This window comes from Rattus norvegicus, chromosome 1 (genome assembly GCF_036323735.1).
Source record: "Rattus norvegicus strain BN/NHsdMcwi chromosome 1, GRCr8, whole genome shotgun sequence".
NCBI lineage: Eukaryota > Metazoa > Chordata > Mammalia > Rodentia > Muridae > Rattus > Rattus norvegicus.
The window spans coordinates 74,764,123-74,778,384 of record NC_086019.1 but is presented as its reverse complement, the minus strand read 5'-3'; the positions used below and the strand labels follow the sequence as shown (position 1 = coordinate 74,778,384).

At 49.4% G+C, this 14,262-nt stretch overlaps 1 protein-coding gene across 5 annotated transcripts in view; it reads left to right on the top strand.

Annotated features, from left to right (window-relative positions):
- Nucleotides 1-773: 773 nt before the first annotated feature.
- The window catches only part of Prkcg (protein kinase C, gamma), a 29,340-nt gene continuing 15,851 nt past the window's right edge, over nucleotides 774-14,262 (top strand). Inside the window, exons 1-10 of one of the 5 annotated variants that reach the window (XM_039100736.2) lie at nucleotides 790-2,390; nucleotides 3,885-3,992; nucleotides 4,346-4,377; nucleotides 5,418-5,500; nucleotides 10,582-10,693; nucleotides 10,853-10,984; nucleotides 12,079-12,235; nucleotides 13,392-13,526; nucleotides 13,826-13,913; nucleotides 14,207-14,236. In XM_039100736.2, the coding sequence (XP_038956664.1) occupies nucleotides 10,681-10,693; nucleotides 10,853-10,984; nucleotides 12,079-12,235; nucleotides 13,392-13,526; nucleotides 13,826-13,913; nucleotides 14,207-14,236 (555 nt within the window). In that variant the 5' untranslated portion in view covers nucleotides 790-2,390; nucleotides 3,885-3,992; nucleotides 4,346-4,377; nucleotides 5,418-5,500; nucleotides 10,582-10,680. The other 4 variants (XM_006228014.5, NM_012628.2, XM_039100699.2 and 1 more) reach the window with 4 other exon arrangements.

Here is a 14,262-nt window from a genome sequence, read left to right as displayed (position 1 = left end):
GGCGATTGAGAATATTGATTGCTCTTCTAGAGGTCCTCAGTTCAATTCCCAGTAACCATATGGTGGCTCACAACCATCTATAATGGAACCCAGTGCCTCTTCTGGTGTGTCTGAAGACAGCGACAGTGTACTCATATACATAAATACATCTTAAAAAATATCCAAGCCAGGTATGGTTGTCCTTGCCCTTAATCCCAGCACTTGGGAGGCAGAGACAAATGGATCTCTGTCAGTTCAAGGCTGGTCTGGTCTATAGAGCTAGTTCCAGGACAACTAGATCTATACAGGGAAACCCTGTCTCAAAAACAAACAAAAAGCCCAAAACCATATACATGTGTGAGTATATATGTGTGTGTGTGTGTGTGTGTGTGTGTGTGTGTGTGTGTGTGTGTGTACACGGTTTTTTACATATATGTAGAGTTAGAGTGCAACAGGTTTCTCAAAAATGCATTCATGTCCCCCATATTTCCCAGCACAACCTCTTGACAATTCATGGAACACTGTTCTTTCTCCCAAGTACCATTCATATCTGCCTTCTCTTTGAATAACCTGGGTCCAGCTCACCCATGCCCCAGAGGGACCACCCTATCCAGATTAGATCTTGCTCTTCTCTGTTGAAATCCACCCGAATAAGATTATACATACGTAACACACACACACACACCACACATATCACACCACACACACACACACACACACACAGAGAGAGAGAGAGAGAGAGAGAGAGAGAGAGAGAGAGAGAGAGAGATATTTCAGGATCATAAATCTCCTTTTGCACCTGCACCCACACAAAAGCAACTTGGAAAACATTACAAAGTTTGGAAGTGAATGAAAAAAAGAAATGAATGGGCCTGACGTAGGTATGGTGGAAGAAAAGGTTTATTGTATAAAAGGGAGAGCACAGCCAGAGGCAGGGACATCTAGGAGAGTCCAGAATGACTCTGAGGTGGAGTGTGAGGAGAGCAGAGAAGAAAGAGGGGAAGCTAGGAGACCAAGAGGCTAGGAAGGTAAAGGGTAGACAAAAAGGGCCTGGTAACCAAAATGGCTGGGTTATACAGGGGAGAACAACTGGAGGAAGGGCAGCCCAGCCACTGGGCTGAAGAAGTTTAGGGTAGGGATGAGGTATACTAGCCATACTCTGTAACAGGTAGAGACTGAGGGATTCTGGGAGAACCTGGCAGCCAGTTATGCCTTGATATGTTAAATAGGCACCCCAGCTAGCCTTTTGCCCCATGTTCGAGACCTAACAGGAAGTACAAGGAAGAGGACACACACTCAGGGGATAAGAAGTCTTATTTCTTCAGTGCCTACCAACGCATATCTACATCAATTCCTCTTGTTAGGAGGGCATCACATTCACTCTTTCCCATACACGGTTCAAGAATACGAGAAAGAACAGCTAGAGGGTTGTGGTGTTGGTCAGTTTATAGAGTGCTTGCTGAGCGAACACAAGATCCCGGGGTCAATCCACAGTACCTGAACACCCCTCCCCCCACCCCCACGGGTGGTATATGCCTATAAACCCAGTTCTTGGGGAGGTGAAGGCAGGAAGCTCAGACGTTGGTTATCTTCGTATACCTTACAAGTTTGAAGCCAGCCAGAAATACAGAAAGATTTATCTATTTACTTATTTATTTATCAGACAGATATCGTGTAGCCCCGGCTGCTCTGGAACTTGCTATGTAGATCAGCTGGCAGCAAACTCACAGAGATCTTCCTGCCTCTCTCTGGGATTACAAGTGTGCAAGCCCTTATTTTAAGAAGCAAAATAGATAGTATCCAGTGATCTGCTGTATTAACTAGGGAAAACAACAGAGGAAGAAGCTGAACTCCTAGTGCCCTCCACCAGTCGTCCCAGGGAACCACAGACATCTATAGGTTTTCAGGGTGGTCAGGGAACTCTGCGTTCAGAGAACGGTGCTTGAGGATTGATCTTAATTCCCTCACCTCCCCTGCACCTTCTGGAATTCCAGACGACCTCAGCAAAACCGCAAAGACTGAACAGACACCCGCATCACCGGAGCGGCCAGCCTGATGCGCATTGCACGTCGGGAGCAGTAGTTCTCCGTTGCGTTCCAAGAATAGAGTACACGAGGGCCCCAACTATAAGTCCCAGAGTGCACTGAGCTTGACAGCCTCTGGCGGGCCACAGCTCCCCAGAACGGCTTCCTGCCAGAATGGACCCATAGGAGGGCTGGAACTGGGAGAAAGGCGCATGGTGGGGCGTGACCTGGGGGAGGAACTCAAGAGAGGAAACCTGGGCGTGTGCGTAGGAAATCCCAGAGTGAGACTGAGTTGGGAGAACGCTCCAGGTGGAGAGTCACAAGGAAACACGAGAGACGACACCCAAGACAAAGTCATAGGGAAATCCAGAGACAAGAAAGACTCAGGTATAGTCAGTCATAGGGAGATATGGAGGGACGAGGCCCTCAGAGATGGAGAGTTACCGGGAGACATGGATAAAGGAGAGACCGCCAGAGATGGAGAGCCATAGGGAGAGACAGTAGAGAGAACACCCGAGACGGAGTCACGGGGAGGCAAATGAGAAAGAAAGAGAGAGAGAGAGAGACGACTAAGAGGGGACAATACAAGGAGTCACCTAGGAGGGTCGAGATTCCCCTGAAGACAGTTCCAAGGAGACACCGACAAGGGTCGATATTCCTCCAGAGACAGTCATTGGGAGACAAGGAAGGAGAAGAGACCACTAGAGACAGAGTCACAAGGAATGGAGATGAACCCGCAGAAATAAAGAGGGTCACAGGGCCAAAAGGATAAACTCTGAATGGGTCAGAGAGAAAAGGACAGAAAGGACAAGGTGATTATTCAGAGAGAGCACCCCCTTGCGACAGAAAAGGGAGAAATACAGAAGCAGGGAGTGACGGACGTCGGGAAACGCTGAATTAATAGGCAAAGGTGAACGCAGATTAGGGAAGACCGGGAAAGGCTGGAAGATGAAAACGAAAACATTTCCAGTACACCATGTGGGGCGTGAGGAGAGACGTGAGCAAGAAAAGGAAAGAAGCAGAGAGGGGGGAAATGGAGAGAGTAAATAGGAGAGAAGAGAGGAAAAGAGAGACAAGAGAAGGCAGAGAAAGAGACACACCCAGAGGGAGGCATGGCACCAAGCCCAGAGGCTGTAAGAGCGATAAAGAGCCCGAAGCATCACGGAGAATGAGACATTAGCCTCCGCGGTCATCAGAAAGTCCTCAGCACTGAAGACAAAGTTTCTTGATTAAAAGAGTAATATGTCCAGAGACACACAGGTCTACCCCAGATCCTAGATTCTGGCAAGACCCACACAAGCGGCTGAGTCGAGGAGGAAGATGGGTGTGGGAGCCAAGATAACAGACTGGAATGTATTTGGGAGAAAGGGGGTGGACAAGGCTTGGAGGACGTCCCCTCCTTGCATAGAGCCTGCGGAATGGGAGTGTGCACGTGGAGAGGAGGGAGGGGCAACTGTCCGGGATTCTTGGGGGTGGGGGGACGCCTTTAAACTGAAACCCCGCCCCTTGGTCGTCATGGCAACGCCTACCCCCACCCCCGACTTCTACATTTCAGCAGGTGCGGATAGCGGAGCTCCCGCCGCCGCCCGTGCCTGCGGCTCCTAGATGCCCCAGTCTTCTACTGCTCTGACCCCACCCGCTTTCTCCCGGCTCGGTACAGCTGGTGCCGGGGGGTGCTGCTTTCTGCCCTGCGCTGCGCACCGTTAGGTGCCCTGCCCCTGTCCTTCCGATCTCAGAGTCTGCGGAGTGCCCCTATCGCCGTCCACCTGTTTCCTCAGAAAAAAGGCCAGCTCGTGATCCCTGCTGCGTTCCTGGGGCCATGGCGGGTCTGGGTCCTGGCGGGGGCGACTCAGAAGGGGGACCCCGACCCCTGTTTTGCAGAAAGGGGGCGCTGAGGCAGAAGGTGGTCCACGAGGTGAAGAGCCACAAGTTCACCGCTCGTTTCTTCAAGCAGCCAACCTTCTGCAGTCACTGTACCGACTTCATCTGGTGAGGGAAGCGGGCTGGGAGAGAGGGTTGGAGAAGGAGGGGACTTGGGAACAGTCAAGTCACACTGGCCCCCAAGCGATTGAACAGAGAGGGGCTGCAGCTCCCACTCCTCGGCTTGACGACGGGGGAGGGGGTGGAAGCCTGGGTTCCTGGATCTGAGGGAGGAGGGGCCAGGAGCTGGATTATAGAGTCCAAGGGAAAAGGAGCTGGAACTAGAAATTTGGGGTTCTCTGAGAAGGCAACTGGGACTCGGACATCTAGGTGAGATTGGGAAACTGCAGACCTATGTCTTGCAAGGTGGGATGACCCGGGTACCCCTCTTTGCACTGACCTTAGATCCTTGACTCTTCCAGGGGCATTGGAAAGCAGGGCCTGCAATGTCAAGGTAAGAGCTGGGACCTGGACTCCTGGGACCCCTGAGGGTGGAGGCTGGGGCCTCACAGCTGAGGCGGCTGACACACGTGTTCTGTGGTCCCCAGAGAGGCGCGGGGGAGCCCTGGGCGGGGGGTGTGGCAGAGACACAGCCTGTGGTGGGGAGGAAACTCTGATGGCAGGGCCACCGCGGAGGTGGTGCTGGGGCCCCTCCCTCGGCCGGCTCCAGGTGGGGACAGATATTTGGAGAATCTGTTTCCATGGGAACAGGGAGATTTGGAAAAGGGGAGCTGAAGGGGGAAGGGGCTCAGAGATGCAAAGTCAGAGCCCCCCCCCAAGACTGCCGTTGTCATGACAACACCATTCATCCTAAAGCAGGGGCAGGCCGGGTGGGGTCACTAATGGGCGGGTGGGGGCCGGGCAAGGGGGGCGAGTCCTAAAACACCAGCTGCCACTTGGCTGAGAACAGAGTGACTCAAGGTGGGAGGCGGGCCGAAGCAGCACCCCCAGACTCACTTCTGTTTAAGTTGCTGCCCTCTGCTGCGCCTAAGGATATTTATGTTGTTTCTCTTCAAAACCTGTCATCTTCTCTCTTTGTTTTCTTCTTTCTCTTCTCTCTACTTTCTCTCTCTCTCTCTCTCTCTCTCTCTCTCTCTCTCTCTCTCTCTCTCTCTCTCTGTCGGGGGGGGGGGCCGCGCGCGCGCACACGCGCACACGGGCGCATACACACACACACACACACACACACACACAGAGGCACATTGGAGGTTGTGTTACTTTGTGTTTCTCTGTCTCTTTTGTCTTTCTTCAAGTCTGTCTCTTGGGGTTCTGGGTCCTGCTTTCTATGCCTCTGTGTCTGTCTCATATGGCTCTTGGTCTGGGTCTCTCTTCTGATTTTCTTCCCATTGAACTCTCCATGTGGGAATTCCTCTGTTTGTGGTTTTCTCTGGGCTGGAATTTCTGACTCTGATTTTTCATCTGTTGGGGGGGGGGGGTCTCTCTTGTCTCTCCCTCCCTCCCTCTCTGTGTCTCTTGCATTCTTCTTATCTTTAGTCTGCAGCTTTGTGGTTCACCGCCGATGCCACGAATTTGTGACCTTCGAGTGTCCAGGCGCTGGAAAGGGCCCCCAGACGGACGTGAGTGCCCAGACACCTGGTTCTTCCTCCTCAGGCCACGTCCCCGCCCTCACCCCCTCGGCGTCCGTCCCAATTTCTCTTGCTATTTTTAAGGCTGGGAGGGGAGGGGGGCTGGAGAGATATCGAGAGCTAGTCTGGCCCAGATTCCTTGCCCTTGGCCTGAAAAGGGGTACTGACAAGGGGCCTGGAAGAGGCTGGGGACACAGGTGAGGGACAGAAAGGGAAGCAGGGGTTGAAGAGACCAAAAGTTATCATTGGATGGATTAGACTGCCATCCACCGAAGAGGAAATTAAAAAAAATTGGAGGGGGAGAGAGAGAGAGAGAGCAAGAGCGAAAGAGAGAGAGAGAGAGAGAGAGATATCAATGCCAGTACTGAAATTGTGATATAGGCAGAGAGAATCTCAGATGCTGGACAGAAATGTAGGAAAAGAGAAACTCAAAGCTGAGTGTCACGGCACAAGCCAATTATCCTAGCACATAAGAGGCGGAGGCAGGGGGTTGGGGATTTAGCTCAGTGGTAGAGCGCTTGCCTAGGAAGCGCAAGGCCCTGGGTTTGGTCCCCAGCTCCGAAAAAAAGAACAAAAAAAAAAAAAAAAAAAAAGAGGCGGAGGCAGAAGGATCTGGAATCGAAGGCCAGCTTTGTCTGCATAGATAGTTCTGGGGAAACCTGCGCTACATAAGACCTATTTTAATCAGGGTGTGTGTGAGAAAGGAAGTGGCAGAGATAGAAGATGTTTAGATGTTTAGGGAGACTCAGAGAGACCCCACAGGGAACAGACACTAAGTACTCACACACATGAACGCACTCAGATCCACAACTACCTCACCCTGCCCCTCTCTCCGTATAGCAGGGGTTGATGAGCACAGTCCATTCTGGACACTGATTCCTTTCCCCTCCTTCACTTTAAACCAAGCCTCTGATTCTTCCTTGCAAAATGCATTTGTAACCTAGCAGTGACCAATGGAACTGCCCATGGTAAGGGAGATGCTTTCTTTCTACGGTTGCCGTCAGCAGGATGCAGCTGGCTTGAAACAGGGGTGCTTTGAGGAACAGAAATCTAAACTCGGTTTTCCTCATATTGATTTAAATTTGAACAGCCACATTGTGGAACCAGATAGCAGGAACCTAGACATTTCCAATCTTATGCTAATGGCTCAGCAGAGATTGTTTCTTCCCAGAATTTGATACAAGAAAAGAAAGAGTTATAAGAATCATAGATAGGGGGGAGATGGCAACCTGGAGGCCGAGGCAGTAGGACTGTGAGTTCGAGGCCAGTGTAAGCTAAATATGGAGACACTGTTTCAAAGAAAAGGCAAGCTGAAAGATCCACCCAGGCTCACGAGGCACCTGCTAACTTGTCTGTTGAAGAAAACAGAATTTGCATATAGGGTGTGAATATATAGAGCACTAATTGAGTACCACTGTGTACCAGCACTGGGATATGCTTATTGCTTGCCTGTGCACCTGCTCGCCTCCAACACTATCTGTGTTTTATGAGGTCCTGATTACATACATACTCATCAGCTCTTTTACATCTAGTGTAGGCTTGAGTCTGGTTAATTGCTCATAAGATTAGATTGGTTGCTGCTGTTTCTGCTTCTCCTTTTCTTCTTCTTCTTCTTCTTCTTCTTCTTCTTCTTCTTCTTCTTCTTCTTCTTCTTCTCCTTCTCCTTCTCCTTCTCCTTCTCCTTCTCCTTCTCCTCCTCCCCCTCCTCCTCCTCCTCCTCGTCCTCCTCGTCCTCCCATCTGAGCACAGACTCTTGAACAGACACATGATGTGAAACCAGTCCTCTCTAAATGAGGAATTATCTCTTGCGATGTTTCATTTTTCTCTTTCATTAAAAAATTTAAATATATTTAAAAGTCTTCTCCATTCCTTGGGAGAGATCAAAAGGTTTCTTTTTCCCCCTTCTTTCAAAGGTCTTGTTTTTGCTGTTTTGTTTGAGACAGTGCCTCATTATATAGCCAGAGATGGCCAGGAACTCACTTTATAGAGCAGGCTGCCCTCTGATTTCCCACTGTACAGATGACTTAGCCTCCCAAATGCTGAGATGACAGGTATGTGCCATCAGGGCTGGCTTAATTATTTGCAGTTCATCTTAAGTTCTGGGCTGTAAACTGAGGTGAGAATTATACCTCCTTATGGGGTCATTTTCCAGTTTCAGTTGACTCAAGCACTTGGGATGATATCTGGAACATAGCAAGTAAAATATTGAGTTGTTGAGTGGCTCAGATGGTAAAGGCATTTGTTGCCAAGGCTGATAACCTGAATTTCATCCCTGGGATCCACATTTTGGAAGAAGAGAATGAACTTGTCCAAGTTATCCTCTAACCTCCACATGTGTATACACATACACACACATACACACAAAAATAGGAAACTAGAATCTGGAAAAGTGGCTCAGAAGTTAATAGCATTTGTTGCTCTTGCAAAGGACGCAGGTTCAACTCCAAGTATCCACATGGTGGCTCACGATCATCCAGTTCCAGGGGACCAAATGCCTTCTTCTGACCCCTGTGAGCACAAGGAATATATACATGGTGCACATATATACATAGAGGCAAAATACTCATTCATGTAAAATAATCTAAAAAAAAGTTAAAACTAGAAATTTCACTAAAATAAGTAAAATCACAAGAATGTCTTAATTTTTTCTATCTTCAGGACACTTCTTTCAGAGTCAGCTAAATCTGAGGCTGGACTGTAGTTCAGGTGGCAGAGTACTGGGTCCCAAGCCTAGCACTGTGTAAACTGGTGAGGGTGGTGGACACCTGAAATCTCAGTGGTTGAAGTTGGGAGATCAGGACTTCAAGGGCATCCTGAGCTATACAGTAAGTTCCAAAGCCAGCGTCTAAAAAGGAAGAAAAGAGGAAAAAATGCAGGAGAGGAAAGGAGGAAGGAAAGAGGGAAGGGAGGGAGGAAATCATTTTCTAAGAACCAGGCCTTACCTTGTAGGGTGGAGGAGTGTGGGTGTGGAAGGTACTGGTTGATAGCCTAAATTCCTACATAATTGGACCCTGGACACTTAATGTTGCTTCAAGACATAGAGCAAATGTTTATTTCCATTTTACAGAGAAGGGCACTGAGGCTCAAAACTGGGAGATGAATTGGCTCAAAAGTCACACATCTGGGAAGTGACCTGGTTTTTATTTGACTCATCAAGGCTAGCAATAAACCCCGTCCTAATGACCATAGCACCAATAACCACTGTCAGACTAGCAGCAGCGGGCCTGGCATGGCCCACGTACCGAGTTCTGCTGTGAGTCTCCCCCTAATCTGGTCAGGCCCTCTGGTGCCTGCTGTAACTGATTCTTGTCTCACTCGGAGCCAGAGAAGGCAGGCTGCAGGGAGACAGGGAATGGAGGACTTGGGGCTAAGGATAGCCCATAGGCCCTCAAAGAGCAACTTAGAGGAGGAGGTATGAAGGTGGAAAGGGCCCTGGGAAATCTTCTTACACTCTCACAAAATGCCTCTTTGTTAGCGAGTCCTACCTCAACCACACCTTCATGAGCCTCCAGCTTCACGTTTTCCTTCTCTGTTTCTTCCTCCTTTTCTCCTTTCACTTCTTCCTCCCATTCCACTCCTCTCCCCCTCACTTCTCTCTCCTTTCCTTTCCTCCCTCCAGCTCCTCCTCATCCCTTTCCTCCTCTCCCTCCCCCTCTTCTTGTCTTCTCCTTCTCTCTCCTTTCTATCTTCCTTGTCCCCGTCTCTCTTTTTCCCCCCTACTTCTTTTGTTTCTTTCCACGCCCTTCTTTTATTTTTATATTTTTAAACTTTTATTTAACTTTATTTATATGAGTACACTGTTGCTGTCTTCAGACACAGGAGAAGAGGGCATCAGATTCTATTACAGAGGGTTGTGAGCCACCGTGTGGTTGCTGGAAGTTGAACTCAGGACCTCTGGAAGAGCAGTCAGTGCCCTTAACCGCTGAGCCAGCTCTCCAGCCTCCCCACCCCCACCCTACTCCGTGTGTCTTTTTGAAGTTCTGAGATCAAACCCAGGGCTTCATGTATACCAGACAACTGTGTCACCGAGTGACACTCCCAGCCCCTTTAAATTTTTTAGACAGGGTGTCACTAAGTTACCCAAGCTGGCTTTGAACTCACCGTTGCTTGAATTCTGAAGCCTTGAATTTCTGATCTACCTGCCTCAGAAGAGCTGGAATGACAGACTGGCACCACCAAGCTTCCCTACCCCTGTTTCACTCTTCTCCAACACAGATACAGTCATCTGTCTTATCATGCTATTTATTTATGATTTACTATTCTATCCCCTTCCATTAGAAAGAAAGCTGTCAGGTGACAGGGGTTTCTGTTATTGTTCTGTTTTTTGAAACAGGGTTTATGAAGTTACCCCGAAGCCAATGGATGATGACCTTGAACTCCTGATGTTCCTGCATGCACCACCACATTGTGGGGTGTTGGGAATCAGAAGATTCTTTGAAAGCCACACAGGCATTCTGTAGAGCTACATCCCCAGGCCCTCCATGTGACAGAGTTCTAATTGTCACACAATCCAGTGCTGGCCTTGTCACGCAGCAAGGTCTCAGTGAATGTGTGTAGACTGAAAGGAGTGAGATAGAAAGCTGACAGAGAGCAAGGCCACAGGAAGAAAAAACTAAAGGGCCTCTCTCTAGCCCGGGGACATTTCTCTCTTGGTAGTACTATGCCACACATGGTGGTCCATGCCTACCGTCTCAGTTAGAGACAGGAGGATCGGGAGCTCAAAGTCATCCTTCACTACATTTTGAGTTTGAAGCCAGCCTTGACTAAACGAGATCCTGTCTCATAAGTCTAAAAATAAAAACGAAGTTCCAAGGCTGGAGAGACCGCTGAGCATCGAGAACACTTGCTTCTCTTCCAGAGGACCTTAGTTTAGTTACCAACACCCATGCCGAGAAGTTGACACTTTCTGTAACTCCAGGAAGTTACCGGAGCTGATGCCTCCAGTTCCAGGGGGATCTTTTGGCCTCTGCCTGCACCTGTAATAATAAACGTTTTAAAAGTCACCTCTCTCGGGGTGTTAGGTTCCTTCCCCCAGCGTCTACATCCCTAAATGAATCTTCTCTGCTCCCTAGGACCCTCGCAACAAGCACAAGTTCCGTCTGCACAGCTACAGCAGTCCCACCTTCTGCGACCACTGTGGTTCCCTCCTCTACGGGCTGGTGCACCAGGGCATGAAATGTTCCTGTGAGTGTGCCCCGCAGGATGTCTGCTGCCCCATCCCAGATCAGGCGCTAGAGGGCGCTCTCCTTCAACCACAGTGCAATGTCTGAGGTTGAGGAGAGATTTAAAGTGGGGTTGGTGAGGGCCTGGGCCTGAATGCTATCCCCAGTTTTGCTCCGCCAGGTTGCGAAATGAATGTGCACCGACGCTGTGTGCGCAGCGTGCCCTCCCTTTGCGGCGTGGACCATACAGAGCGCCGTGGACGTCTGCAACTGGAAATCCGGGCTCCCACATCAGATGAGATCCATATTACTGGTGAGGCGGTGCCTCCTCACTAACCACGTCCCAACCTGGAACTGAGGTTGACTGAACTCACCCAGGGTGTTCCATACCAGGGACCAGGATGCATACCCCTTACAGACCACAGCCTACATCCCCTGACTCTGGTGTCTGGGCTCCATCTATTCACTCCCTTTCTAGCAGAAGACCTGCCGTTGGCCTTAGTCTTTCAGACATGATCTCATATAATAGCCCATGCTGCCCTCAAACTAGATATGTAGCAGAGGCTGGTCTTGAACTTGTGGCCTGCCTGCCTCTACTTCCCTAATGCTGGGTTTCTAGACATGCTAAGCCCTCCCAATTCCAGTCCCCCAGTACTGGAGGTTGAACCTTGGAATCATCATGCATATTAATCATTCTACCATTTACCTCCACCACCACTCTAGATTTCCAATTAGTGGTCATTGAGAGGGTGGGATGAGAGGCAAGATCTGACTTACCCAAGAGAGTCAGACTCCAGACTCTTGAGTCCTAGTGGCAGAAATGACACTGAGTCTAATTTCTGGGCACATATTCATGCAGGCTATATGCCCTGGATGTAGGTAGTAGAAAGATGAGTCACAGAGAAAGGAGACTGACCTTGAATTCTTTTTTAAAATTTATTTTTATATCTATTTATTTTTTCTGTGTGATTATGGGTGAACATCATGTGTGTAATTGGTGCCTGTAAAGGCCAAAAAATAGGATATCAGTTCCCTTGGAACTGGAGCTGTAGATGGTTGTGAATCACCATGTAGGTGCTGGGAATCAAACTCAGGCATTTGAAAAACAAGTGCTCTTAATGGCTGAACCATCTCTCCAGCCCCTTTTATTATTTTAAACATTTATCAATCTATTTGCGTGCATGTGTGTGCATGAGCTCTTCTGTTTCTCAGTGAGTGTATGAAGGTCAGACAGACAACTGGCAGGAAAGACACCATGTCATACCATGTCAAATCATCAGAACACCTTTACCAGTTGAACTACCTTGCTGACTGTGATCCCCTATTCTTGACTACTGGCTGTGGGAATGCTGGGAGCTATTTCTTGGGTCTTTAACTCAAGCCATCCTTCCCTGCCTTCTGTTTCAGTGGGTGAGGCCCGGAACCTCATTCCTATGGACCCCAATGGCCTGTCTGATCCCTATGTGAAACTGAAGCTCATCCCGGACCCTCGGAACCTGACAAAACAGAAGACAAAGACCGTGAAAGCCACACTGAATCCCGTGTGGAACGAGACCTTCGTGTTGTGAGCTCTGGGGCTGTGATGAGAGAAAGAGAAGGATCTGCGGGTCCTAGTAGTACACAAGCCCAGGGTGCTGGGGGGCAGGGGCGTGTTAGGATGGACAACATCTCTAATAAGAGGCTGGAGAAGGTGGGAGACAGGAAAGGGATGATTGAGAGAGGGAGCCGCCGAGAGATGGGTCTCTGGGTATTAACTTCCCTTCAGTGTGCTAGGCTTGTGAGAATGAGATCAGAGGTCATGCAGAGGACTAGAAAGACAGGACTCTCAAGAAGTAGAGGGGTTGGAGAGGTGACTCAGGAGTTTAAAATGAGTGCTACTCTTGAAGGGGACTTGGGATCCCAATACCTACAAGGCAAGGCCACATGTAACTCCAGTTGCAAAGGACCCAATGCCCTCTTCTGGCCTTTACAGGTATCAGACACACATGTGGTATACAAGCATGTGCAGGCAAAATGATCCTATATGTACAAAATATTTAAATTGCTAAGGAAGCACACTGAGATTGAGAGAGCAAGCTGACGGACAAGTAGATATTTAGATAGGTGCTCAGAATGAGTAAGGAGAACAGAAAAGTAAAAAAGGAGGTCCTGAGAAGAGGCCAGAGGAAGAAAAGGGAAAAGGGAGTAGAGTAGCCCAGGAAGAGAAGGACAGAGGGGCAGGCAGAGGCAATTATATAGGGAGAGAAAAGCAACAAGAGTCTGAGCATTGTTGTGCATGCCCAACTTGGGGCAGCAACTTGGGGACTGAGACAAGTTCAAAGCTAGCCCAGACTACACAGAGAGACTCTATCTCAGATAAACAAACGAGCCAAAGAAAAAAGGAAGGAGGGAATGAGAAGAGAAGGAAGGAGTGAAAGAGGAGGGGAGAAGGGGCAGGTGGTAGGGGAGTGATAAGTACAAAGAGAAAAGCCAGGACAGGAACACTGGCACTCAGAGTAGAAAGAAAAAAGAACCAGGAGACAGGGAGAAGGGGACAAGAATTTGGGAGGCATGGAGGGAGCTTGTGATGCTTATATTTATAATCTGTGACTACCCAATTTGCCATAATGGGGAGCCTTTCTGGGGGTCAGAGGTGGGAAAACCTCCACTGCTTGGGGTGAGGAAGTGGGAGTGGGAGGCCATGACTTCGGCTCCTCACTCTGTTCCTACCCTTCCCACAGCAACCTGAAGCCGGGGGATGTGGAGCGCCGGCTCAGTGTGGAGGTGTGGGATTGGGATAGGACATCCCGAAATGACTTCATGGGTGCCATGTCCTTTGGTGTCTCAGAGCTACTCAAGGCTCCTGTGGATGGATGGTGAGGAGCCAGTCTGGGCTGGTGTGTCACCTTCTCCCTCCATATGTGGTCTCTCTTAGGCCACCATCTTTCCCCCTTTTACCTTCCAACATAGCTTCCCCCTTTCTCTTCTTCCTCCTCCACTTCCTCTTCTCTCCTCCCCGCTTTTCCTCTCTCTTCTTATCTCACACTCTTTCTCTCTTTCCATCTCTGTGTCGGTCTTTCTGTGTCACTTACCTCCCTTTGGATGTCTTTGCCTCTCCCATGGGTGCCCTGCTTCTCCCATCCCTGCCCGGCCCTGGTCTCCGTCTGTATGTCAGGTACAAGTTACTGAACCAGGAGGAGGGCGAGTATTACAATGTACCGGTGGCCGATGCTGACAACTGCAGCCTCCTCCAGAAGTTTGAGGTACCCTGACTGACTGACTGGCTTCCCCCAGGGGAGCCCAGCCCAGCCTCCCCAACTTCAGAGCTGGCTTTTGCCCTCTATCCCTGGTAAACCACTGGTACTGGGACTACAATTCCCAGAAGACTCCAGGACTCCTTCCTCAACACTTAGGGGTCTAAGCCACAGGGTCTCATGGGAATTGTAGTTTTCAATCCCCATAGCTTTGGGGTGTTAAGGACCCGTGTGGGGCCTTTGCTGTAGGGTGATTATCAACATTTCAAGGGGTCCTGACTGTGGCTTTTCTTTTCTCCCAGGCCTGTAATTACCCCTTGGAATTGTATGAGGTGAGTATTATTTAGATATTTTTGGA